General features: G+C 36.8%; 2 protein-coding genes across 5 annotated transcripts in view; one reads left to right on the forward strand and one right to left on the reverse strand.

The window, feature by feature from the left end:
- Positions 1–2659, forward strand: part of LRRC17 (leucine rich repeat containing 17) — a 31427-nt gene extending 28768 nt beyond the window's left edge. Inside the window, exon 4 of one of the 2 annotated variants that reach the window (XM_012747316.2) lies at positions 1991–2659. In XM_012747316.2, coding sequence (XP_012602770.1) covers positions 1991–2388 — 398 coding nt within the window. In that variant the 3' untranslated portion in view covers positions 2389–2659. The remainder of the gene's footprint in view (positions 1–1990) is intronic. The other variant, XM_076006498.1, reaches the window with a different exon arrangement.
- Positions 1–27851, reverse strand: part of FBXL13 (F-box and leucine rich repeat protein 13) — a 232319-nt gene that overhangs the window by 119408 nt on the left and 85060 nt on the right. For all 3 annotated transcript variants that reach the window (XM_012747262.3, XM_012747256.3, XM_012747268.3), the window contains exons 8-9: positions 22064–22159; positions 11663–11795 (exon numbers count right to left, since the gene is read on the reverse strand). In XM_012747262.3, the coding sequence (XP_012602716.2) occupies positions 11663–11795; positions 22064–22159 (229 nt within the window). The remainder of the gene's footprint in view (positions 1–11662; positions 11796–22063; positions 22160–27851) is intronic.

Genomic DNA, 27851 nt, shown 5'->3' on the forward strand with positions numbered 1-27851 from the left:
CACTTAAATAAGGCAAAATGACCTAAAGAAGTTTTAAAATGAAAGACCTTCTATGTTCTTTGAAATGAAACACTGCCAAAGTAGACTTACTTTCATGATTTTTACTGGTAAATATATAAATGCAGTGAGAGTTGCCAGACTTTAAAAAGCATGAATAACAGTCTCATAAAATGCCAGACATTATTGTAGAAAAGAGAAAGAAGACACCCTACTAGGAGTTTTACTTTCTTTAAAAAACAGATGAAAACTAGCTTGCCCAAGTGCCTGAATACATATGGTTTAAGTAACAACTACAGCACTTGCAGAATAAAATCTAGGAATGTTTACATATGCTTTCAATCTGAGAGCTGACTTATTTGAAGAAAAGTAAATTTGTGAGATCATTGACTCAGAGAATGTCAGCAAATAGAAAAAAAATCCATTTGTCTTCAAAACTATCATCATAAAGGCTGACCTTTCTTCCCCCACCCCCTCGCCTAAGCCATTGCTTTGGACCAAAATAGAAAATATTCTTTTGGGGGGGAATTACGGGTTTTGTCTGAGAACAGATAATATGAAAATAGTAAAAGGTATTTGTATGACAGCGTATTTTCCAAATTCAAAATAAGGACACCATGTTCTAACAAGGTTATTTTAAAACAGTAATGAGATAATGTTTGAAAGAGAAACAAAATATTCAAAATTATATATTTCTAGAGTATCTGGTTGGCCCATATCACTGAAATAGGGATAATCTAGGTATAGATTTCTTTGCTCTTAAGGGGGGGGAAGCATTTGTTGTTTTATTTTGTGTTATGTGTTGGTATTGGTTTTAATTATCTACCCTCCAGCAAAATTAAATGCTTATGGATTCAAAGCTGATAGCTACTATAGCTTGCCAAAATACAACCAGATGTTTTCAAAATGTTGGAAAAAATTGTTTTGGGACTTTACAGAAATAGAAACCCTTCCCCCAAAATTGGAAGAAATTTGTCTTCTAGGCATTTTCAAAGTTTACTGATATCCCAGGGAGCTGTCAAATCACCACCAGGCAGGCACATTTTTCATTTTTTCTGCATTTATGTCTTATATTTGAAATATTTTCCTAATTAATGCCTGTTTTCAGTGGCATTTTCTAATAAATATAAAAAAATACACATGCATCCAAAATTCATTTTTTAAAAACTTAAAACTAATTTTTCAAATAAAATATTGTATTCTAGTCAACCCAATCAAGGAAAAAGCTTTGAGTTAAAAAAATATTTCAGAATTTTGCATTTGGACACATATAAATTGGGAAAATATAACTAAAAATAAAATCTTCTTTCATCCCAGAAATCCTCTCCATAAAGGTAGTAGAGAAAAAAACATTCCTTGTTGAATAAGAATTAAACCAGAATGTGATGCATTTCACAGGTAATTCACTAAGAGATTGAAAAGACAGAAAGGAATCTCACCCCTTTATATAGCCAAGCAGATACTATCCACCATATATGTTTTCAAGATAAATAAAAACTAGTCCTCAAGCAAGAGGACTTGATAGCAGCTTTGTCGCACATAGAGGTAATTGGGCTGCCCATCTGTTAGCTTATTGGCTTAATCCAGAGAAATACAAACTTTTATCTCTATGACAGAAGGTAGTTTTGCAACTTGAAACAAGGCCTCAGCAAACTTAAGCTCCTACCCTCTCACAGAAGCTGGGAGATAGGGCGCTGTCTTCCTTGATGTTTACATTTCAAAAAGATGTCTCCAAGGTCCTTGAGAAAAACATTCCTGGTCGTAAAGGTGACAAAAGGCCTATCTAGTAAAGATATTTCAAAGAGAGGAGAATGTACTTGTACTTAAAAGTTTTCTAAAGTAAGTGTTCTGAGAAAAAGTAGGAAAGAGAAATCCTTTATTTTCAATAAGGATAATTAACCCTCATTTTTAATCTGTATCTGTCCTGATGATATACCATACAGTTGTATTAACTCAACTATTCACTGGTTTAATAAACATTCTTTGTTTTCAGCTGCTTTTTCAGGCCTCACACATTTAGAAGAGTTGGATCTATCAAACAACAGTTTGCAAAACTTTGACTATGGGGTATTAGAAGACTTGTATTTTTTGAAACTCTTGTGGCTCGGAGATAATCCTTGGAGATGTGACTACAACATCCACTACCTCTACTACTGGTTAAAGCATCACTACAACGTCCATTATAGTGGCCTAGAATGCAAAATGCCTGAAGAATACAAAGGGTGGTTTGTGGGAAAGTATGTTCGAAGTTACTATGAAGAATGCCCCAAAGACAAGTTACCAGCATACCCTGAGACATTTGACCAGGATACAGAAGATGATGAATGGGAAAAAATACATAAGGATCACATGGCAAAGAAGCAAAGTGTAAGAATTACTATAGTGGGATAACATAGAAAGTGTCCTGGTTGTAACTAGTTTGTATTTGCTATACTGGCATCAGAAAACCATATGTTTACATTTTGATTAACTGTGTTGCCTATTTATGCAGGGTTATCCAGCTAAAGGAACCTTTCTTTAATTATTAGTATAATTATTATTGTGACAGTTATATAATCAAGGTAATACTTTCATCTTGCTTTTGCAGAGCAGTCTCTGTTAATACACAATTCCACACTGGTAACCTGCAGGGGTTGGGTCCTAATGATGGCATTAGAATTTCATGATGTCCTGTATAAATGTTTTTTACTGCTTTTTGGCAATAAAAAAAAAAAAACTTGACTCATTTTTACATGTCTTTCGACAGCTGTTGGTACATACCTAAAAAAGATCGAAATGCTTAGTCATAACAAAATGTCATTCCTTCCCCTCAAAATCCCCCCCTTTTTTTTCAGTAAATCAGCTTGTGCATTAAATAAGAAATTTCCATTTCTGATTCCTGTATGTTACAAAATAAGGTTCTACTAAATCCAAATTCTCAACCACTATTCCCTGATCCCTCCAAAAAACTATCAAGCTACACCTGAAGGAGAATTGTCACAAGCAATAGAGAATATGAGAATTATACTGGAAGCTGGTTAGAAGATAGTACCCTGAGAAATAGTTGTAGACGGTGTGAATCATGAGCTCTGAAGAGGTATAAACACTGATGAGTGTGAAAACAGCACTGTGGGTTTGGTTTTTTTATTTTTTAAGCAGGGTTCAGACTGGGAAGGCCTTCCTGCTAAGGTAATGTCAAGGAGCATAAAATAAAGGATTAAGTTAAAATTCAGGGACAGAATTTGGATTGAGGCCAAAACAAAAAACAGAAAATAATATCAGAGGTCCTATACACACACACACACATGCATGTACACATAAGGGTAGGTGGGAAAGTCTTTGGTCCAAGATGTTTACATCTGTATTAATATGTACAGGAAACCAGCTGGGCGCGGTGGCTCACGCCTGTAATCCTAGCACTCTGGGAGGCCGAGGCGGGAGGATTGCTCGAGGTCAGAAGTTCAAAACCAGCCTGAGCAAGAGCGAGATTCCATCTCTACTATAAATAGAAAGAAATTAATTGGCCAACTAATATATATAGAAAAAATTAGCCGGGCATGGTGGCGCATGCCTGTAGTCCCAACTACTCGGGAGGCTGAGGCAGAAGGACTGCTTGAGCTCAGGAGTTTGAGGTTGCAGTGAGCTAGGCTGACGCCAAAGCACTCACTCTAGCCTGAGCAACAAAGCGAGACTCTGTCTCCAAAAAAAAAAAAAAAAATGTACAGGAAACCAAGAGAATGGGAAGCTCAAAGTACTGCCAGAGCTATTGCTTCAGGAAATGACTCTGGATCGTGTTACCAATGGTTTGGGTCAGAGGTGGAGACTTAGTGATACTGGTTCTCAGTGCAAATCCCCACATTGTTCATTATGAGGCATTAAAGACAGCTGTTAAATTTGAAGCATTACCAGAAAGATATAACAAATTCATTTATTATTGTTCATGAGCCTCAGAGTAGAATTTTAAGCACACAGGTCCTGAAAGAGCCAAGATTTGATGATGGAGAAAACCTGGTGTGACCTTAATAGGAGACAGGACAATCACACTGGGGACAAGAAGATTCTGGAATAAAATGAGATAAAATCTGATTCAGAGAAAGGGCCCAAGTCCTCTGGTTTAATTTTTAGTTAGGGATTTTACTGGTTGGTTTTTATATTCAATTTCATCCCCAGGGATCTATTTGGAAATAAAACTCTGGAACACACTGAAATATAAATTAACCCAAACCATCCAAAAGTCAGTCAGTAGGAGTTGCTAACATCTCTCAGAGTCAAAATTGGAGTATGTTTTTGACAACTTAAGATTTACTCCTTCTCTGAATCAGTGTTTATAGTTTTTCAAGGAAGTATAGTTGATCCATGGAATGAATAATTAGACACATCATCTTCTACCAAGTTTTTTTTTTTTTTAACTTTCCTGCTAGTCCTAAAATTCTCTGATTTTTCTGAAATAAACAAGATTCACTATAAATTGAGGCCTCCTGAGTCCTAAGCCAGAGTTAACTCTGAAGTAATGCCTGGTTATTTGAGAAAGATATTTAACTTTAAGAGCTCAGTTTTTTTCATGTACTTACCATAAATTCCCTCCTCTGGAGCCTATACCCTGGATCAATTTATGCATTTTTCTGAGAAATCTATACAAGTCTCCTGCTCTGGCAAATAGAAGCAATTCAGAAATGAGAATCTACTTGCCTAAATTCTGTAAATTGGTGCCCTCATCTGCCTTTTAAACATTTTAAGATAACATTCTAAAGTTAATTTTCTTCTAAAGCTTTTATTGACATAAGGATTACAATTGTTGTGGCCAATCAGCCGAAGAGCCCAAAATATCAACCAATAATTATCTTCAACCAATATTTATATTTATCTTCTGACAATCAGAGAACCAAAATTCTTGCCAGAATGTGTATAATTCTAGACATATCAATAGATGAACTGACCTTACCTGGAAGGTGGGAAATGGAAAAGTTAAAACATCTTTGAGAATGGTTTTTATCTTTGATACACTCAAAGTTGCTAGAATTAAAACTGGTTTTATCAAATAATCTTTGGCAAATTAAAAATACCACAAAGAAGATACAGATATAACATTTACTTCCTTAAGAAAATCAAGGTCTATTCAGGCTTTCATGCTTGTTTCTATGATAAAGATAACTGTACTAAGCCCCGGTATAGTGGCTCACACCTATAATCCCAGCACTTTGGAAGGCCAAGGCAGGAGGATGCCTTGAGGCCAAGAGTTTGAAAACAGCCTGGACAACATAGCAAGACCTCATCTCTACAAAAAGTAGAAAAAATTAGCTTGATGTTGTAGCACGTGCCTATAGACCCAACTACATGGGAGGCTGAGGCAGGAGGATCACTTAAACCCAGGAGTTTGAGGTTACAGTGTGTGGGGCGCGGTGTCAACGCCATTACAAGATGGCGCCTGTTTCCGGCTTTGCCTAGAGCAGTAAACAAGTTCAGCGCACGTGCAATTGTCGGTTACCCTGTGGCGCAAGCATGCAAATGAAGGATCCTACTATGGACCAATGCTTTGGCGGCTCGACAGCTGAGCGGCCTATCCCAGCTTAGGGGTTGTGCTTCTAGGGTATATAGCAGCCTGCGTGCTGCCGGGCTGGGTCTTCCGCATCATGTAAGTCTAAAGGGAACCCCATTAAAGCACTGTCAGAAGAACTCCAGTTGCCGCATCTTCCTTGCTGGCAAGGCGGGCGCGACAACAGTGAACTATGATCATGCCACTATATTCCAGCCTGGCTGACAGAATGAGACTCTGTCTCACAAAAAAAAAAAAAAAAAGAATTTACTAAGAATTATACTTCCAGATAAATACCAAATAAAATATTTTAAAATAGATAACAAAATATCAAAAAATTTAAAGAAAGAAAATACTTTCAGGCTATCTTGACCTCAGATATAAACATATATATGTATATATATACACACACACACATATGTGTATATATATATATCTTATATATATAAGATTAATCATTATCTGACATAATGAACATATGATCAATATGCCCATTGCATAGTAGAGAATTTGACTTAGGCATTTTCATCATCCGATCCTCTCTGTACTCTCTACACAAGTTGCAACCTCATGTTGCCCATTTCCTCTCCATCCCAAACTTTCCAGTGTACCTTGTGCCTAAGTATGAGGAATTCTCTATGTGGAAACAGATAAAAAAACTTAGGGAAGATTATAGCCGTAAATGCCTACCTCAGAAAAGAAGATAGTTCAAGAGAATGAAAAGTCAAGCCACTAGTAGGAGAAAACATTTGTCAAAAACCACGTCTGACAAAGGACCGTTATCCAAAATATACAAAGAACTCTTAAAACTCAACAATAAGAAAACAACACAATTAAAAAATGGGCCGAAGACCTTAACAGATACCTCATCAGAAAGACGGAAGCATATGAGAAGATAGTCCATATCATATGTCACTGGGAAAATATAAATTAAAACAGGAATGAGAAAACATCACATATCTATTAGAATGGCCAAAATGCAAACACTGACAAAAACAAATGATGGGAAGGATATGGAGCAATAGGAACTCTCATTCATTGCTGATGAGAATGTAAAACAGTACAGCCACTTTGGAAGACAGTTTGGCACTTTCTTACAAAACTGAACAGACTCTGACATACAATCCATCAATTCCATTCCCTGGCATCTACGCAAAGGAGCTGAAAACTTATGTCTGCACAAAAACTTGCATATGGATATTTATAACAACTTTATCCATAATTGCCAAAACTTAGAAGCAACCAAGATGTCCTTTAATAGGTGAATGGATAAATAAACTGTGGTATATCCAGACAATGGAATATTATTCAGCACTAAAAACAAATTAGCTAAGAAGCCATTAAAAGACGTGGAAGAAATTTAAATGCAAATTACTAAGTGAAAGAAGCCTATCTCAAAAGGCCACATACTGTATGATTGCAACTATACGACATTCTGGAAAAGGCAAAACTACAGAGACAATAAAAAGATCAGGGGTTAGTGGAAGTAGGAGGGATGACTAGACAGAGCACAGAAGATTCTGAAAGGAATGAAACTACTCAGTCTGATAATATACTGGTGAATAAATGTCATTATAAATTTGTCAAAACTCATAGAATGACAACACTAAGAGTGAACCCGAATGTACACTCTGGGCTTTGGGTGATAATGATGTGTAAATGTAGTTTTATCAATTGTAACAATGTACCACTCTTGTGGGTGGTGTTGATAATGGGGAGGCTATGAATGTGTGGGGGAAAGGGAGATATGGGAAATCTCTATGTTTTCCATTCAATTTTGTTGAGAGCCTAAAATTTCTCTAAAAATAAAGTTTATTAAAAAGAAGAAGGTAGGCTTTAAATCAATAACCTCACTTTCTACCTTAAGAAACTAGGGGGGAAAAAACAAACAAACAAAACCAAAACCAACCAGCATAATAAAGATTGGAATGGAGATAAACAAAATAGAGAATAGAAAAACAATAATCAATGAAAATAAAGTTATTTGAATATCCATATTCCTAGCAGCAACATTCACAATAGCTAAAAGGTAGAAGCAACCATTGTATCTATTGACAGAAAAATGGATAAACAAAATATGGTATATGCATACAATAGAATATTAGTCACCTTTAAAAAGGAAGGAAATTCTGACATATTATAATATGAGTGAACCTTAAAGACATTATGCTAAGTGAAATAAGCCAGTCACAAAAGAACTATTATACAATTCCACTTACATATGAAGTACTCAGTCTTTAAATTCATAGACATGGAAAGCAGAAAGGTGGTTGCCAAGGGCTAGGAGGAAGGGGAAATTGGGAGTTAGCACTTAATGGGAACAGAGTTTCAGTTGGGGAAAATGAAAAAGTTCTGGAGATGGATGGTGATGATGGTGGCACCATAATGTGAATGTACTTAATGCCACCGAACCATACACTTAAAGGTGGTTAAAATGGTAGTTTTTATGTTATGTGTATTTTACCACAATAAAAAAAAAAAAGAACCAAAACATTGGTTATTTGAAACAGTCAACAAAATTGGCAACTCTTAGCTAAACTCACCAGGAGAAAAACAGGGAAGACTAATATTAGGTCCTGAACAAGAGTGACACCTCCATCTCTATTAACAATAGAAAAAATTTGTTGGGCATAGAGGCATGTGCCTGTAGTCCCAGCTATTCAGGAGGCTGAGGCAGAAGGATTGCTTGAGCCCAGGAGTATGAGGTTGCTGTAAGCTATGCTGACGCCACAACATTCTAGCCCAGGCAACAGAGTGGAACTCTGTCTCAAAAAAAAAAAGTTTAGTTTATTATATCTCAGACAAGAAGCAGTACAATTAATCAAAGTATACGCCTAAAGTATTGACACAATTTTGCCATCTTAATGGTAGCTTATTTATGTCAGGAGCGAAGAAGCCTAGAGAGTGAATAATGATGAAATTGTGAAAGGCATTTTCCACAGCTTGTTGAGAATTCAATATTTTTCCTTGCAAGAAGTGTTCCAAAGCCTGGAAGAAGTGGTAGTCAGTTGGTGCAAGGTCTGGTGAATACAGTGGATGGCAGAGAGTTTCCAAGTCCAGCTGCTGTAGTTTGAGCAGCATTGTTTGTGTGACATGTGGTTCAGCATTGTCTTGCAAGAGGATTAGCCTGTCTCTATTGACCAATCTCAGCTGCTTAATTGCAAGCATCCTCATCATTTCATCCAGTTGGTTCCAGCAGACATCTGCTGTGATCAACTGACCAGGTTTCATGAAGCTGTAGTAGATAATTCCAGCACTAAACCACCAAACAGACGCCATTTGCTTTTTTAAATGAATATTCAGTTTTGGCTTTGTTTTGGCATTTCATCTTTATCCAAGCATTGTACTGAATGCTTGCAACTGTCAAAAATAATCAATTTTTCATCACACATAATAATATGGTATAGAAATGGTTGGCCTTTATGTTGTGAGAGCAAATATTGGCAAGCTTTGAGATGATTTCTCTTTTGACGCTTATTTAATTTATGCAGAACCCATCTGTCCAGCTTCTGTACCTTGCCAATTTATTTCAAATGATCCAATATTGTTGGGATAGTAATGTCAAACCTTGCTGCTAATTGAGTGAGCATGTGTACTACGTGGTCATCACATTCAAAATGACTGAGCAAGTAGAGCAACAAATCTGCATCAAATTTTGCATTAAGCTTGAACATTCCTCCACAGAAACAATTCGGATGATTCAGAAGGATTTCAGGGACAATGCAATGAGTACAGCACAAATAAAAGTGGTACAAATGCTTCAAAGATGGTTGAGAATCTGTTGAAAGTGATCTACATTCCGGAAGGCCTACTACAAGCAGAACACCTGAGAATGTTGAATGCCTACAGGTTAGGTTAAGAGATGCTAAGAAAACTGTGAGGTCCCAAGGTGCCTATTTTGAAGAGGACTAAGGCCTCATTGTCCTAAATACAAGGTTTCTTGTATCTTCTTTAATAAGTGTCTCTACTTTTCATATTATATGGCTGGATACTTTATGGACAAACCTCATGTATGGGAACTTCTTCAACTCAATTAAGGGCATTTTTTTTTAGATCTACAGCTAACATTTTACTTAATGATGAAAGACTGAAAACCTTCTCCCCGAAATCAGGAACAAGACAAAGATGTCTGTTCTCACCACTTATATTCATCAGCAATTTAAGAAAAGGAAATAAAAGGCAGAATGAGTATAGGATTTCTTTTGGGGTTTCTTTTTGAACATTTGAAAATGTTCTAGAATTAAATAATGGTGATAGTTGCTCAACATTGTTAATATAATAAAAAATAATCACTGTACTGTACTCTTTAAAATGGTTTAAAAAGGTAAATTTTATGTTATATAAATTTTATCTCAATAAATTAATTAAATAAAAGCTTCCAGAGACACATGCCCTGCCATTCCTCAGAAACTCATTCCATTCCTCAACTACCATTTCTGTCATGAAAATCTTAGGCCAAACTGAAACCTTGAATGTTGCATCTTGAGTCCATTTTCTTTCTTCAAAAAATGTACATTTATTTAATGGTATATTTTATATGTATATTTCATATTTCATATGTGTGTATATATATAATGTGTGCATATGTGTATATATACATATACCTACATAGAGAGGGAGAGACAGATAAAAACAGAGAGAGAGAGAGTTTGGGTGGCTAACGTATTAAGGTTTACAATTATTTTATTAATTTCATTACTACAAAAGTAATAAATTAGTTTGAAATAGCAGACAAAGCATATGTTCAACATCTCTCTCCTGCCCATATTCTAAGAAATGAATTCTTTTTTCAAAACTCTATAACATGCCTGGAAGAGAAAGCAGGAATTCTCTCAGCGGATCAGAAATTAATAGTTCTTAAAAATCCAAAGGCAGATGTGACCAGATTGAACAAGCACTATGCGGGAGGCAGCTGCTATAAAAGTGAGAACTGTATTATATTCCCATAAAGGATGTATCCCAGAAACAAAAATATATAAAAATATTAATATTCTCATTAAAAACATGAATAAAGGAGTCAAGAACAAGACAAGATTGTTGTATATCCCTGCTACTTTTCAACACTGCAAAGGAGATCCTAGGGAATGAATGTTAAAAAATGAGAGAAAAAAAGAAAAAATATTAACCACTATTTGCATCTGTAGTTTTTCATTCTCATGCATGCTTTTTATGTTATTATATGAATCTATACCCTCTTAAAAAGGTATTATTGAAACTATTTCAAAATAAAAAGTATATATATATTATTTTTCACATTCAAAATATTCACTGTATATAAATGGTATTAGATTATATATATCATTCTGCAACTTGATTTTACCCAATAATATTTTTAGACTTATTCAAGTTGATATATATACACGTATATGGCATTCTTTTCTTATTATCTGGAGTCAGTATGAATTTAAACTTTTTAAAAATGTATTGTTTCCTTCATTTCCAGAAATATATGTATGTGATAAGTAAAAAATGAATCTCAAACGACATATATGTTAAAAATAAATATCGCAATGGAAGTACAAAGCAGCCAACTTGGAAAAAACTGAAAATAATCTCTATATCCATCAATAGGAAGAAAGCTAAATAAATTATAGTACATCTATAATATGGAAAATGATATTATAGCTTTTAAAAAGAATTTAGTAGATCTGTATGTACCGACATGGAAAGATTTCCAGGACACAAAAGAAAATATAAAATATCCCTTTCATGTTAAAAATTAAAATTGTATATTTTTAACCACATATATATTAATATATTTTAGAAAAACAGAAAACTGATACATTGGGTGCCTTAGAGTAAGTGAATGGGTTTGAGAGAACTAAACAAAAGATGCTTTTACTGTCTATTGTTAGATTTTTTTAAAAAAGAGAACATGTTCTTGTATTGTATTTTTTAGTAGATAAACTGATGATCCACTGATACAAATACTAGACAAAAAAAAAAGTGGCCAAGAAGAATAGACAAATGACCAATTCCCAGGGCATATAACCCAGTAAGAGCCGACTATATTATAAGCTTTTCAAATAGTTACAATTGGCATACTTATATACTAAGACTCCCTGAAGTTTCCACTTTATTTATGTTTTTCTTTTTATTTGCTTAATTAGAATACAGGAAAGCAAGACAAATAGTTGTAATAAACATACTTACTAATAGATTTGAAAGTTTTTGGTCGGAAAAGACAGCCACGAAAATTCAAACGCATTACGTTGAGACGCCACCTTTGCAAAGTAGACACAACGTATCTATCTGTAATCACATTTTTCACTGCAGAAAAATCAATCTAAAAAGAATAAACAAAAGGCATTAAGAAATGAGAAAGATATGTTTCATGTAAAAATTTTAAATATTGTAAAGCATCAAAAGTACTAAGAGCTCTTCATCACATCATTTCCAAATAGGAGACTGAAATGTTAGAGTGCTCTATTGCTATAATATCAGTTCTCTAATTAGTATTAGTATTGAGTGCTCTATTTATAATTTTATAAATAAAATAAGGAATACACACACATATATTCCTGTTTATTTCCAAAAATGATTTTAAGCTGGCTAATAAAATAAAAAATATAGCACTAGGATTAAAAAAAAGTAAATGCAAAATGGCTTCCTAACATACAAGGTAATGTCCAGTCTATCTTGTGAGTTGAGATATATAAACTAAACCAACCATGAGATATCAGATATCAAAAAGTATAGAGAGCTAAAAAAATTTTAGAGCAAAAGGTATCCCATAATTCCACATATTTTTGTGATTATATATCTAATCTTTACCCTAACAATTTTACTTCTAGGAATTTATCTTGCAGATATATGTATGTACAAAAAAATAAGAAACAGGATGCTCACTACAGGAATTTAATAGCAAAAGAAAGGAATCATCCTAAATATCTTTCAATAGGAGACTGATTAAATAAACTTAGGGAATTTCATGCAATAAAACACAGGACAGGCGGGTGGATCAAGATGGCTGACAAGAAACACCGCCAGACAGAGTATCTCTGCAGAAAAGACAGATTCTAGCAGAAATTAGAAAAAAGAAGCAAGAAGACGAGCATACACTGGATGAGGGCCAGAAGGAGGGGTACCTGAGACCCCAGAAGACTCCACGGGAAGAGGCTACAGAGGAGAACTGGAGGCTGAGACCACCGGAGCAGCCCGGAGACCAGCGGGAAAGGTACGGGCATTTGCCGTTTCCCCTCCCCTGCATTTGGGACTGCTGGTGGGCTCCCCAGCAGGTGGAGAGACTTGCGGACACCAGCCCAGAGACAGCCGCCACCAGCCAGCATTGAGCCTGTAGTGGACGCGGCACCAGGCTCCCAACTCCCTCCCAGCACCTCCGTGTGCACAGACCAGAGCCGCGTGGCAGGCGCCATATTGCCTCCTCCTCCCCTCCGCCGACCCTACCCGCGGCTGCCCAGAGAGACAATACAGCCACCAGCCAGAGGCACCTCCAGGGAACGGGATCTTCCCTTTTGGGACTCTACAGCTGACTCAGGGGAACTCAGACTGTGAGTTCCCTACCCGCCAGCCCTCCCAGGTGCTGCTGGCACCGGGTTGCCAGGAGAACGGTGCCGACTCACAGGCTGAGAGACATAGATCCAGCTTGGGCTCCCTGTGGGTGAATTGGGACCAGAACTCCTCTCCCTGGTGGGGATACAGTTTGAACTCTGGGACCCAGAGGTCGGACCTGCAGACCAGATCCCGTGCACCAAGGTCTAGCATTGCTCGGGGCACAGAAGGGTTATACGTGAACAGCCTACTGAGGTGTGTGTGCCTTCAGGGGCAGATCAGCATCCTAGAGGGCAACCCTCCTCCCAAAAGAAGGCCATACACCCAGGCCAGGTGGTGTTCCTGCAGAGGAAACCTCCCGCCAGCATCACAGTCCGGGGAGGCCTGGTGGCGTGTGGTCTGGCCTGCTGGCAGGGACCCAGGAGTAGCTGTGGAGTTGGGGAGGGTGGAAAGAAGCAAGGCCTGGTCCAGACTGCGGGTCACAGACAGCCCTACCCCCACACCCAGACTTTCTGGCTGAGCAGGACCATTCCAGCCCCGCCCTGACAGCTTTTCCTGGAAGCAGAGAACAGAGCTTTGACCCCTGCTAATGACATTGGTGGTGCCTGAGGCCAGGCTTACCCAACCCAGCTCCGCCCAGAACAAGAGCTGATAACAGGACACAAAATCAACAGCATAGCCTGTTCCTACAAGCAAGCGCCATCTACTGACAGGGACAACATCCTGAACAGCCTTTTCACAGCACCCACTGATTCAATATATAGGGAGTGGTCAAATCTCACCCACACACAACCTAACGGCTCAGAAACTAAACAAGGTGTGTGAATACCCAAACAAAAACCTAAAGGAAAGAAACAAAAACTGATCAACATGGGAAGAAATTAGCAAAAGAACTCAGGAAATATGAAGAACCAAACGGAAAACACACCCCCAAAGAGGAACACTAGCCCCCTAGAAACGGACACCAACCCAAATCAGGCAACCAATATGACAGAAGAGGAATTTCCTATGTGGATCATAAGAACACTCACCGACCTGCAACAACACCCAATAACCAACACAAAGAAACCACAAAAAGCCTCCAGGACCTAGAACAAAAGTTCATTAAAGAAATAGACACAATGAAGAAAAGATTAACTGAACTGCTGGAAATGAAGAATCAATTCAGGGAACTACAAAATGCAGCGGAAAGCTTCAAGAACAGGGTATATCCAACAGAAGAAAGAATCTCAGAGATTGAAGATAACACCCTCCAACTAAATAAAACCATCACAGAGATAGAGCAGAGAAACAAGAGAAAAGAGCAAAGCCTACAAGAGATGTGGGATTATGTGAAGAAACCTAATGGGAGAGTCATTGGGTTACCAGAAGGGGAAGAAGACAACACTCAAGGGTTAGACAAGCTATTTGAAGATATAATAGAGGAAAATTTCCCAGGCCTTGCTCAAAATCTCGATATACAAGTTCAAGAAGCTAAAAGGACCCCTGGGAGATTCAATGCAAACAGGAAGACGTCACGACATGCAGTCATCAGACTGACCAAAATATCAACTAAAGAGGCCCTTCTAAGACCTGTAAGACGAAAGAAGCAAGTGACATACAAGGGAAACCTAATTCGGATAACACAAGACTTCTCTAATGAGACTTTACAAGCAAGGAGAGAATGGGGCCCCATTCTCACTCTTCTGAAACAAAACAATGCCCAGCCTAGAATCTTAATCCCTGCAAAACTAAGCTTCATATATGAAGGAGAAATAAAGACATTCTCAGAGTAGCAAAGTCTCAGAGAATTCACCAGGACAAGACCAGCCCTACAAGAACTACTCAAAACAGTGTTACACACGGAGCACCATAATGGAAACGCATGAATATAAAAACAACCAAACCCCAAAGATTAAAAGCCATATAATACAATGGCTCAAGAGAGAAATCAAAGCAACAACATCCAACCTGTCAGAATGAACAATATCCTACCTTACCTATCAGTTCTCTCAATAAATGTGAATGGCTTAAACTCTCCACTCAAGAGACATAGGCTGGCTGAATGGATAAGAAAATACAGGCCAAGTATATGCTGTCTTCAGGAAACACATCTTACCTGCAAGAATGCATATAGACTAAAAGTAAAAGGGTGGAGATCAGTATTCCAGGCAAGTGGAAACCAAAAGAAGGCTGGCATGGCAGTTCTAATTTCAGACTATTTAGTTTTTATACCAACAAAAGTAGTGAAACACAAAGAGGGTCATTATATAATGGTGAAGGGCACACTTCAACAAGAAGAGATAACAATTTTAAATATATATGCACCCAACTTAGGTGCACCCAGTTTCATAAAGTAAAGCTTACTGGATCTAAGCAAATGGATTAATAGCAACTCCATAATCACCGGAAATTTCAACACCCCACTGATGGCACAAGACAGATCCTCCAAACAGAAAATTAATAAAGAAATAATGGACTTAAACAAAACCCTGGAACAACTGGGTCTGACTTACATCTATAGGACATTCTACCCAAAATCCACTGAATATACGTTCTTCTCATCAGCTCCGGGACATTCTCTAGGATTGACCATATCCTAGGACACAAAATAAATCTCAAGAAATTTTAAAAAATAGAAATCATACCATGTACCTTCTCAGATCACAGTGGAATAAAACTAGAAATCAACCCTAACAGAAACTCACATTTCTACACAAAAACGTGGAAATTAAACAACCTCCTACTAAATGATTACTTCATAAATGAAGAAATCAAGATGGAAATAAAATAATTCTATGAAGAAAACGACAATGGAGAGACAAGTTATCAACTCCTCTGGGACACAGCTAAAGCAGTTCTGAGAGGAAAGTGTATCTCCATAAATGCCTATAACCAAAACACAAGAAGATCACGAATAGACAATCTAACCAAACGATTCAAAGAGCTGGAAAAAGAAGAACAGACCAACCCCAAACCCAGCAGAAGAAGTGAAATCAACAAGATCAAATCAGAACTAAACGAAATTGAAAACAGGGAAGCTATTCAGGAGATTAATAAAACAAAAAGTTGGTTCTTTGAAAAAATAAACAAAATTGACACGCCATTGGCTAAGCTAACAAAAAAGCAGAAAAGAGAAATCCCTAATAAGCTCCATCAGGAATAAAAAAGGAGATATCACAACTGATCCCAAAGAGATACAAGATATAATTTATGAATACTACAAAAATCTTTATGCACACAAACTGGAAAATGTGGAGGAAATGGACAAATTTCTAGAAACACACAGCCTCCCTAGGCTCAACCAGGAAGAAATAGATTCCCTGAACAGACCAATCTCAACAACTAAAATAGAAACAGCAATTAAAAATCTCCCTAAAAAGAAAAGTCCCGGTCCAGATGGCTTCACACCCGAATTTTACCATACTAACAAAGAAGAACTAGTACCTATCTTGCAGAAACTATTCCACAACATCGAGAAGAACGGAAACCTCCTCGACACCTCTTATGAAGCGAATATTACTCTGATACCAAAACCAGGAAAGGATGCAACAAAAAAAGAAAGCTACAGACCAATGTCCCTAATGAATATAGATGCAAAAATTTTCAACAAAATCTTAGCTAACCGAATCCAGACGCTTTTCAAAAAAATAATCCATCACGACCAAGTGGGCTTCATCCCAGGGATGCAGGGATGGTTCAACATACGTAAATCTATAAATGCAATTCACCACATAAACAGAAGCAAAAACAAAGACCACATGATTCTTTCAACAGATGCAAAGAAAGCTTTTGACAAAATTCAACACCCTTTCATGATACGAACACTTCAGAAAACAGGCATAGAAGGGACATACCTAAAAATGATATAAGCCATATGTGACAGACCCATAGCCAACATCATACAGAATGGGGAAAAATTGAAATCATTCCAACTTAGAACTGGAACCAGACAAGGCTGCCCACTATCTCCACTTCTGTTCAACATAGTGCTGGAAGTCTTGGCTACAGCCATCAGACAGGAAAATGGAATCAAAGGTATCCAAATAGGGGCAGAAGAGATCAAACTTTCACTGTTTGCTGATGATATGATATTGTATCTAGAAAACCCCAAAGATTCAACCAAGAAACTCTTGGAACTGATCAATGAATTTAGTAAAGTCTCAGGATACAAAATCAATACACTGAAATCAGAGGCATTCATATACGCCAACAACAATCTAATTGAGAACCAAATCAAAGACTCAATTCCCTTCACAATAGCAACAAAGAAATTAAAGTACCTAGGAATATACTTCACCAAGGAGGTAAGAGACCTTTACAGGGAGAACTATGAAACACTGAGGAAGGAAATAGCAGAGGATGTAAACAGATGGAAATCCATACCATGCTCATGGATTGGCAGACTCAACATCATCAAAATGTCTATACTACCCAAACTGATCCACAGATTCAATGCAATACCTATTAAAATGCCACCAGCATTCTTCACAGATATAAAAAAAATAATTTTACGCTTCGTATGGAACCAATGAAGACTCCGAATATCAAAAGCAATTCTAGGCAACAAAAACAAAATGGGAGGCATTAATATGCCAGATATCAAACTATACTACACAGCTGTAGTAATTAAATCAATCTGGTATTGGCACAAATATAGGAATATGGACCAGTGGAACAGATGTAAGAATCCTGATATAAAACCATCCTCATATAGTCATCTAATCTTTGACAAAGCAGAAAAAACATACACTGGGGAAAAGAATCCCTTTTCAATAAATGGTGCTGGGATAACTGGATAGCCACCTGTAGAAGGCTAAAGCAGGACCCACACCTTTCACCTCTCACAAAAATCAACTCTCGCTGGATAACAGACTTAAACCTAAGATACGAAACTGTTAGAATTCTAGAAGAAAATGTTGGAAACACTCTCCTAGACATCGGCCTAGGCAAAGAGTTTATGAAGAAGTCCCCAGAGGCAATCACAGCAGCAACAAAAATAAATAAATGGGACATGATCAAACTAAAAAGCTTCTGCACAGCCAAAGAAATAGTCATGGAAGTAAACAGACAACCTACAGAATGGGAGAAAATTTTTGCATCCTATGCATCCGATAAGGGACTGATAACTAGAATATACTTAGAACTCATGAAAATCAGGAAGAAAAAAATCAAATAACCCCATTAAAAAGTGGGCAAAGGACTTGAACAGAAACTTTTCCAAAGAAGACAGAAGAATGGCCAACAAACATATGAAAAAATGCTCAACATCTCTAATCATCAGGGAAATGCAAATCAAAACCACAATGAGGTATCACTTAACTCCAGTGAGAATGGCCTTTATCAAAAAGTCTCCAAACAATAAATGCTGGTGTGGATGCGGAGAGAGAGGAATAATCCTACACTGCTGGTGGGACTGCAAACTAGTTCAACCTCTGTGGAAAGCAATATGGAGATACCTTAAAGCGATACAAGTGAATCTACCATTTGATCCAGCAATCCCATTGGTAGGCATCTACCCAAAAGATCCAATGACACTCTACAAAAAAGACACCTGCACTCGAATGTTTATAGCAGCACAATTCATAATTGCAAGGCTGTGGAAACAGCCCAAGTGCCCATCAATTCAAGAATGGATTAATAAAATGTGGTATATGTATACCATGGAGTACTATTCAGCTCTAAGAAACAATGGTGATATAGCACATCTTATATTTTCCTGGTTAGAGCTGGTACCCATACTATTAATTGAAGTTTCCCAAGAATGGAAAAACAAGTACCACATATACTCACCAGCAAATTGGTATTAACTGAACAGTACCTAAGTGGTCACACATAGGTACTACAGTAATAGGGTATTGGGCAGGTGGGAGGGGGGCGGGTATATACATATATAATGAGTGAGATGTGCACCATCTGGGGGATGGTCATGCTGGAAACTCAGACTTGTGTGGGAAGGGTGGGAAATGGGCATTTATTGAAACCTTGAAATCTGTACCCCCATAATATGCCAAAATAAAAACAAACAAACAACAACAACAAAAAAACACAGGACAGATGCTGAATTCAGAACAAAAAGCACAACTCAGAAAACCTAAAGCCACAGGGTCCAAGTGTGCTGCTCTCTGATTGGCTGATTCAATTCAGGGACAAAATTCACATTATCTAGAGGACTTCATGAACTCAAATCCTTCATGAATATTACTCCTTGATGCCAAGCTTTTTACAGAGAATTAGGTCTCAGTGCTCAAGATTATATTATTTTAAAAAAATCTGGAGAGCAGAAATTCTATTAGGGGTAAACCAAATGGCAGACCTGCCGTTCCTTTATAAATATTTAATAATTAAAAGCACACACTTGGTAGTCAGACAGATCAGTCTGAATCCCATCCCAGCCACCTAATGTTAAAACTTACACAATTAACTTAACTAAGCCTTAGTTTTTCATCTGTAAAATGGAAAAAATTGGTGATGAATAACTCAGGAAGTTACAGAGATAAATTGAGAAAATGCAAGTGAAGTGCCTAGTGTAGCACCTGGCATATAAGCAGCACTCAAAAAATATTAGCTACTATTATTAGTTCAAAAAACATGACAAACAAAGTAACACAAAATATGGAGTAAAAAATTTAAAAAATAAAGCATAGATTAGGACTAAAATACACATCACGTAAATAAAGCCTGTTTGATATTCTTAGTGTGTTTGCATGCATGCAGACACATATACACTCTGGCATTTTCTAATATGGACTCCTAGGATAGCACTTTTGTACTATTCTTTCCCTAGTATCATTTTTATACTATGTTTATCAGCTGAAATATGTCTATGTTTCTCATTCCAGAGACACTGGGGAGAAGACTCAACCAACAATAAAAAAAAATAAGCGAATAAGCATATGTCACCCAACAACTTCTCTTATCTGTTTCTTTAATACTTTAATACTTAATACTGATACTTTAATCTCAACAAATATAATCAGTTATGCCATAAATAAATGTTGAGTGGCAACATATTCCCTATTGTCTAAAGTCCAGTCAATAGCTGACTTCACAATCCCTCCTTATTGCTCATGCTTAGAGGAATAATGATATCACATGCTCAGACTGACCCATAAACAGGTGGCCTGGTGCCATTTTGTAGAAACTCTGAAACTTATTCAAAGAAACTAAGAGGAGCTGAAGTGCCAGGGGCTCTAGTTTCATAAGTCAACTCAACATCTTTGCAACCCATCACAGCACTGTCCCATTCTTAGTTGTACTGTTCTACTTTTGCTCTGGAAAGAAGAGAATTGATTCCATCTTACCAAACCCATCTTAGCTAACAAACTAGATATTCCTGTCTTAAGTTTATTTTTAGTTTAAGGCAATGAGTACCTCATCCTAGTTTTATTATTAATGTTTGCCTGCTTTCTTTTCACAACCATAGACTATATGTTGAGTCCTTGACTGTGGGAAAGACAGTTTAGAGTTTGTAGTGTGTAATAATAGTCTTTTCATTACTCATAATTTGGAGAGGGTAGTTCTACAAAAAAGAAAGGATGACCTAGTGTACTTGGTTGATTGTACTTGGCTAAAACAGATTACTGATTACTTCCCCCAGAGTTTCTGACTCAGTAGGTCTAGGGTGGAATCTGAGAATTTGCATTTCTAACAAGTTCCTGGATGATGCTAAAGCTATGGGTCCCCAGACCACACTTTGAGAACCATTGGTTTAAAGCGATAAATCTCTTACTTATGTTACAGACATTTGGGGATGTTACTTTTTCCTTTTGAAAACCTTAAAGAAGAAAAAATGAATCCAACTGGTCTAAAGGAGGAAAAATAAGTACAATATTAAGATCATGGCCCAGCACGGTGGCTCACACCTATAATCCTAGCACTATGGGAGGCCGAGGCAGGTGGATCGCTCAAGGTCAGGAGTTCGAGACCAGCCTGAGCAAGAACTAGACCCCGTCTCTACTATAAATAGAAAGAAATTAATTGGCCAACTAAAAAATATATATATATACATAAAAAAAAATTAGCTGGGTATGGTGGCACATGCCTGTAGTCCCAGCTACTCGGGAGGCTGAGGCAGGAGGATTGCTTGAGCCCAGGAGTTTGAGGTTGCTGTGAGCTAGGTTAATGCCATGGCACTCTAGACCAGGCAACAGAGTGAGACTCTGTCTCAAAAATAAAACAAAAAAAACCCGATCAAGACATATCTGCAGAAGGTGGGCTAGAATTAGAAAAAGCCAACACTTTTGCCTAGAGGTCCCCCCCTGGATAAAGACAGGGAGAACATAAGTATATGGGACTGAAGAACAATGCCAGGGTAGGAAATTTCTTCATGTTCAGAAATTTCTCTTTCTACAATTTTATGTTGCCTTTCATCTTCTATTCTGCCTTTGTGAGTGTTCAAATGTGGCACAATTATAACAAGCATTTTGGCACCTACAATAGCTTTGTTTAGAAGGCAGTGAGAAATTGAGGTGTTCACAAACTTAAAACTTTTAGCTGAAAATATCTATACTTCAATATCAATGTTATTGTTTATCAATCAGCCCTGGCCACTCCGTGCTCCCATAAACCTATGCACTCATAAATTTTACATACCATCAACCAAGTACACTAGGTCATCCTTTCTTTTTTGTAGAACTACCCTCTCCAAATTATGAGTAATGAAAAGACTATTATTACACACTACAAATTCTAAACTGTCTTTCCCACAGTCAGGGACTCAACATACAGTCTATGCTTGTGAAAAGAAAGCAGGCAAACATTAATAATAAAACTAGGATGAGGTACAAACTATCCAATAAAATGGAGCTTCGTTTTCATCCAAAAATAATATTTAATTTGTATGTACCATTTAAATTTTAAAATACCAATAATGTATCTCTTAAAATAACATTATTATCTTTTTAATCTCTTCCTCCAGGCTTGTGCTTAAACAAAAGAAAAACAAATGCACTTGCTGCTGGCAGCCACAGAGTGGGGAGCAGAGAAGGAAGTTGGCTTTATAGCAGTCCATTCTCCTTTACGAACTAGAATAAAGATACAGTTCAGTTAGTCTCTACTTACAGCACTCCACAATGACCTCATCTGTATCATCGACAGCCAGGCACGATTAACAAGACCACATATTACCACGTCTCTCAAATTGAGGTAGAAGAAAATCTAAACACAAAAATACACAATTTTGAAAAATATATGAACTTTGATGTAACTCTTCCACTTAGCTTTTATGTGTGTGTGTGTTAATAATGGTAATGTAATCTATACATTGCAATAGCAGGAGTTTAAGTGCTAGAATTTTATCTGAAGATAGGAATTTTTTTTTTTGAGACAGAGTATTGCTCTGTTGCCTGGCCTAGAGTGTGAACCCCCCGTGGTGTCAGCCCAGCTCACGGCAACCTCAAACTCCTGGGCTCAAGCTATTCTCTTGCCTCAGCCTCCCAAGTAGGTGGGACTACAGGTGCTCGCCACCACACCTGGCTAAGTTTTTCTGTCTTTAGTAGAGACAGGGTCTCTTGCTCAGGCTGGTCTTGAACTCCTAAGTTCAAGTGATCTTCCCACTTTGGCCTCCCAGAGTGGTAGGATTACAGGCGTGAGCCACCTTATGTCTAGCCTGAAGATAGGAATTTTATCCAAAATACTAGAACTTATCTGCTGATGTCTTTTATATAATATAGTCCTTTTACTTGATAGTTGCAGAAGGATGGTGAGAAAGATAAGCATATTTGTTTTATTTTCTGAATGAAGGTAGAATTCTGCTAGAAAACGAGTGATTTTCTCTAAATAGTAGCTGTTACATAGAAGGCATTCAATAATTGTTTGCTGAATTGAACTGGATTCTTTCTAAAGTTATAGGATTCCTGGGAAAGATCAACAAACCCACTTTGGCTACTATTTCTTGGGAAAGGATAGACTAGAAAATCAGGAAATCCTTTTGATACAAAACATCAGTAAATGCTAAAACAAATTTTTATTTATTTTATTTTATTTTATTTTTTTGAGACACAGTCTCACTTTGTTGTCTGGGCTAGAGTGAGTGCTATGGCGTCAGCCTAGCTCACAGCAACCTCAAACTCCTGGGCTCAAGTGATCTTCCTGCCTCAGCCTCCCAAGTAGCTGGGACTACAGGCGTAAGCCATCACACCTGGCTAATTTTTTGTTTCTATTTTTAGTTGACTGACTAATTTTTTTTTCTATTTTTAGTAGAGATGGGATCTTGCTCTTGCTTAGGCTGGTCTTGAACTCCTGGCCTCAAGCAATCCTCCTGCCTCGGCCTCCCATACCGCTAGTATTACAGGTGTGAGCCACCACATCTAGCCAAAACAAATATTTTTTAAAAAACATTTCAGTTTTCAGGAAAGTAGAAGAAATCTCCAGGGCCTCAGTCATTGTAAACCCAGACTGGTAATAAAGTGTTCATGCTATAGTTGCTTGGGTGAGAGGTACAATAGAGATGGTTGCTGTTTTTCCGAATCTGAACAAATGGGCTATGAAGAGACAGAAGAAAGTCACTAGGCTTCTACAAAGCTGGTACAGTCATGCTCCATATAACAATGTTTCAGTCAATGGTGTACTGCATACATGATGGTGGTCCCATGCAATGGAGCAAAAAAATTCCTGTTGCCTAGTGATGTCATAGCCATTGTAAGGTTGTAGTGTGTTACTTAATTTTTTAATAAATTTAGTGTACAGTGTTCATAAAATCTACAGTTGTGTACAGAAATGTCCTATGCCTTCACATTCACTCACCACTTACTCAATGACTCATCCAGAGGACCTTCAAATCCCGCAAACTCCATTCATGGTAAGTGCCCTACATAGGTATCCCACTTGCTTATCTTTTAGACCATACTTTTACTGTACAATTTCTATATTTAGAAATATAGATATTTATAATTGTTTTATAATTACTTATAGTTTTCTGTACAGTAACATACTGTACAGGTTTGTAGCCAGGAACAAATAGGCTATACCATATAGCCTACATGTGTAATAGGCTGTATCACCTAAGGTTGTGTAAGTACACTCTATGATGTTCGCATGATGACAAAATCACCTAACAACACATTTCTCAGAATGTATTCCCATCTTGAAACAATGCACGACTGTAATTGTAACAGAGAGGAAGGGAGAAATCCAGAATTATGAAAGAGTTAGAAAAAATATCTACCACTGGCAAAAGAAAAACTAGGGTACTCAGCCTGAGAGAAGCAAAGTATCTCAGGAATGGAAAAACAAATAACTATATGTTCTCACTTATAAGTGGGAGCTAAGCAATGAGTATGCATGGCCATACAGAATGGCATAATGGACACTGAAGATTCAGAAGGGGGTAGGGTGGGAGGGAGAAGGAGAAATTACCTACTGATTACAATGTATACTATTTGGGTGACAGGTACACTAAAAGCCGTGACTTCACCACTATACAATTCATCCATGCAACAAAAAACCATTTGTACACTCTAAATCTATTGAAGTGAATTTAAAAAAAAAAAAAAAAAAAAAAATCCTCCAAAGAATTTGTAACCAAAGACCAGCTATCATGTGTGTCAGGATTTGAATTTTAATTATTTGTGGGATATAATTTGAATTTATTACCTTTATAACAGATTTGCTGTATTAACATACAATTTCCAAGCTGGTAAAAACTCTGGGACAGTGGCATAAATAAATAACATTTTCTCCAAACAGACACTCAAGCAAGGCTTTATAGGATTCCCACAGATTAAGCCCCCCAAAACTTAGATCCCAATCAAAAATTGCAAAACACGTGAGGAAAAGAAACCCCCTCAAGAGTCAAAAGAAATAAAAACAATAACTTCATAAATAAAATTGTCAAATAGTGATTATAAAACCTTTAAAGTGATAAAAACATAGAAAGAAAAATAAAACTTGAGGATGTTGTCAAAAAAAGATTGGGCAGATACGTATTAAAATAACCAAATAAAATTCATGGAAATTAAAAATGTAATTATTAAAATTAAAAACTCAATGGATGAGTTAGATAGCAGATGCAACTCAGCTAAAAAGAGAGTGAACAAACTGGAATCTGTATCTGAACAAATGACAGAAGATAAGTTATAGAAAGATAAAAAGATGGAAAAATACAAAGGATGTTAAGAGACACATTACATAACATGAAAAGGTCCAACATACATCATTATAGAATTTCCAGGAGGGAGTAAGACAATATAATTAAAGCAAAATTTTAAAATACCACAGAATAAAATGTTCTAGAACTAATGAAAGGCAACAATCCTCTGATTCAAGAAGCACAAGAAGTTCCAAGCAGGAAAATGAAGATATTTGTGGCATTGTTGTGAAATCGCAAAAGGCCAAAAACAAAAAAATCTTAAAGGAAACCTCCAAAAGAATGTCACTTAGACATCAATGAAATAAGGCAGAAGTCAGCAGAAAATAATTATCAATCTCAGATACCATATGCAAGTAAATTACAGCCCAAGAATGAGCTGTAAGAAAAGACACTTTTTCCAGGCATGGTGACACATGCCTGTAGTCTCATGGAGTCTGAGATGGAAGGATTGCTTGAGCGCAGGAGTTTGAGGCCAGACTAAGTAACACAAGGAAACCCTCTCTTGCTACCAAGAAAAAAAATTATTTAAGAAAAATACTTTAAGACAAAGAGAGTTTTCTTCCAACAGACCCTTTACAAAGGAACTTCTAAAAAACACTGAAAGCAGATGAAAGGTATGAGATCCAATAGCAGTAATGGGCAAAGAATCTAGTAAGAATGTAGGTAGAATCACTAACATTATAAAACAGTATAATGATGACTAATATGGGAGTATAAAAAGAAGGTGGGACAAAAACACTAGATAATAATAAGACTCTAACAATGGAGAGAGTAATCAGAGTTAAAGTGCTCTAAATTTAGGTTATTACTCAGGAAGAAAGTATAAATTTACTTTCAGCCTTATTAGTAAGTATACATGTTAAAAATATTTAAGAGTAACCAGTAAAATAGTAGAAATAGAATGTATATCTTCTAAAACATAAAAGTGGGAAAAAGGGGGTAGATTTTAAAACTCAATAAAGGCAAGAAAGGAGAAAAAAGCATATAAAAAGATAATAAATCATATAAAATAAAATGAGAAGAATGAATCCAAGTATATCAATAGTCACAATGAATTTAACAAAATTCACTGGTTAGAAGACAAAAATTATCCCTAATAATGCTTTTTGCCTTGATGTTTTCTCTGATATTAATACAGCTCTCAGCTTTCTTCATTTTATTTTATTTTTAATTGACAAATAATAATTATAATATATGTATGGGGTACAATGTGATGTTTTGTTTTATATTTACAATGTGGATTGATTAAACTGGGTTAATTAATCATTTATCACATACTATTACTTTTTTTGTGAAGGAAACATTTAAAATCTACTCTGCCAGGCACAGAAAGACAAATATTGGGTGATCTCACTTATATATGGAATCTTAAAAAGTTGAACTCATAGGAGTAGAGAGTAGAATGATGGTTATCAGTTTTCCTTTCATTAGTGTTTATTTTGTTTCATATTGTGTTTTAGGTAGATTTTTAAAGCTCACCTGATAGACTGTGACTACAAAATAACTAAAGGAAACAATTTATCAGAGATATATAACAATCTTAAATGTGTAAGCATCTAATAATATAGCCACAAAGTTATAAGGAGAAATTGACAAATCCATAGTCATGATGAAAGATAATATCAAAACTATCTTATTAGCTGATAGATCAATATGAGGGAATAAATCTTATTTGGATTTCTCAGTGTTCCTGTGAAAATCTCCAGCCTTCAGAGGCATAGTATCAATATGATATAAAGAATGTTTAGCCTTCACTTCCTTTACATTTTACTTTCCATATACCATCATGATTAGATTTGTAGCCACATGTCTAGTTAATTTCTCTGATCCAAAAGGATAATAAATCTTCTCTTATCTCCGCAAGAAGATAAAATGGTTATAGCCTGGATTAGTCAAATTTCTAAGGTTCCACTAGTAATTTACATTGCAAGGAGAAATGTGGTCCCAGGGCCTCTAGGTCATAAAAGCTAGAGATACTCGGGCTTATCTGGCCCTTGGAGAGATGTATTACAAGAAAGCCTGCCTCTCTCTTTTACTTATAAGCATTCTTGTGATTTCATTGGGTCCACCCAGATAATACAGGATAATCTCTCCATCTCAAAATCCTTAATTTACTCACATCTGAAAAGATTCTTGTCATGTAAGGTAACATATTCTCAGGTTCTAAGAGGGTAAGGATGTGGATATCTGTGAGGGGACTAATGTTCTGCCTACTAAATACTATGTAAGGAACTAATAAATGCTAAATTTAAAAGAGCAATTACCTCTGAGAGAAGAGAATGCAATCAGGGAGGTGTCAGTTCTATGTTATGTTTTATTTCTTAAACTGAGTGGTGAGTACACAGTTGTGCATTATATTATATTTCTTGGCATACCTGAATATTTTTTTTCCTTGAGACAGTCTTGCTCTGTTGCCAGGGCTAGAGTGTGATACCCCGGTGGTATCAGCCCGGCTCATAGCAACCTCAAACTCCTGGGCTCAAGCAATCCTTCTGCCTCAGCCTCCCAAGTAGCTGAGACTACAGGCATGCGCCACCATGCCCAGCTATTTTTTTCTATATATTTTTAGTTGTCCAGCTAATTTCTTTCCATTTTTAGTAGAGACAGGGTCTTACTCTTGCTCAGGCTGGTCTTGAACTCTTGACCTCAAATGATCCACCTGCCTCAGCCTCCCAGAGTGCTAGAATTACACTGTGCCTGGCCCAGAACTGAGATTCTTACTCTAGCTTTCTACATTTAGGATTTGCTCCCCTACACAAT

The sequence above is a fragment of the Microcebus murinus genome, chromosome 9 (genome assembly GCF_040939455.1).
Source record: "Microcebus murinus isolate Inina chromosome 9, M.murinus_Inina_mat1.0, whole genome shotgun sequence".
In the NCBI taxonomy this organism is placed as follows: domain Eukaryota; kingdom Metazoa; phylum Chordata; class Mammalia; order Primates; family Cheirogaleidae; genus Microcebus; species Microcebus murinus.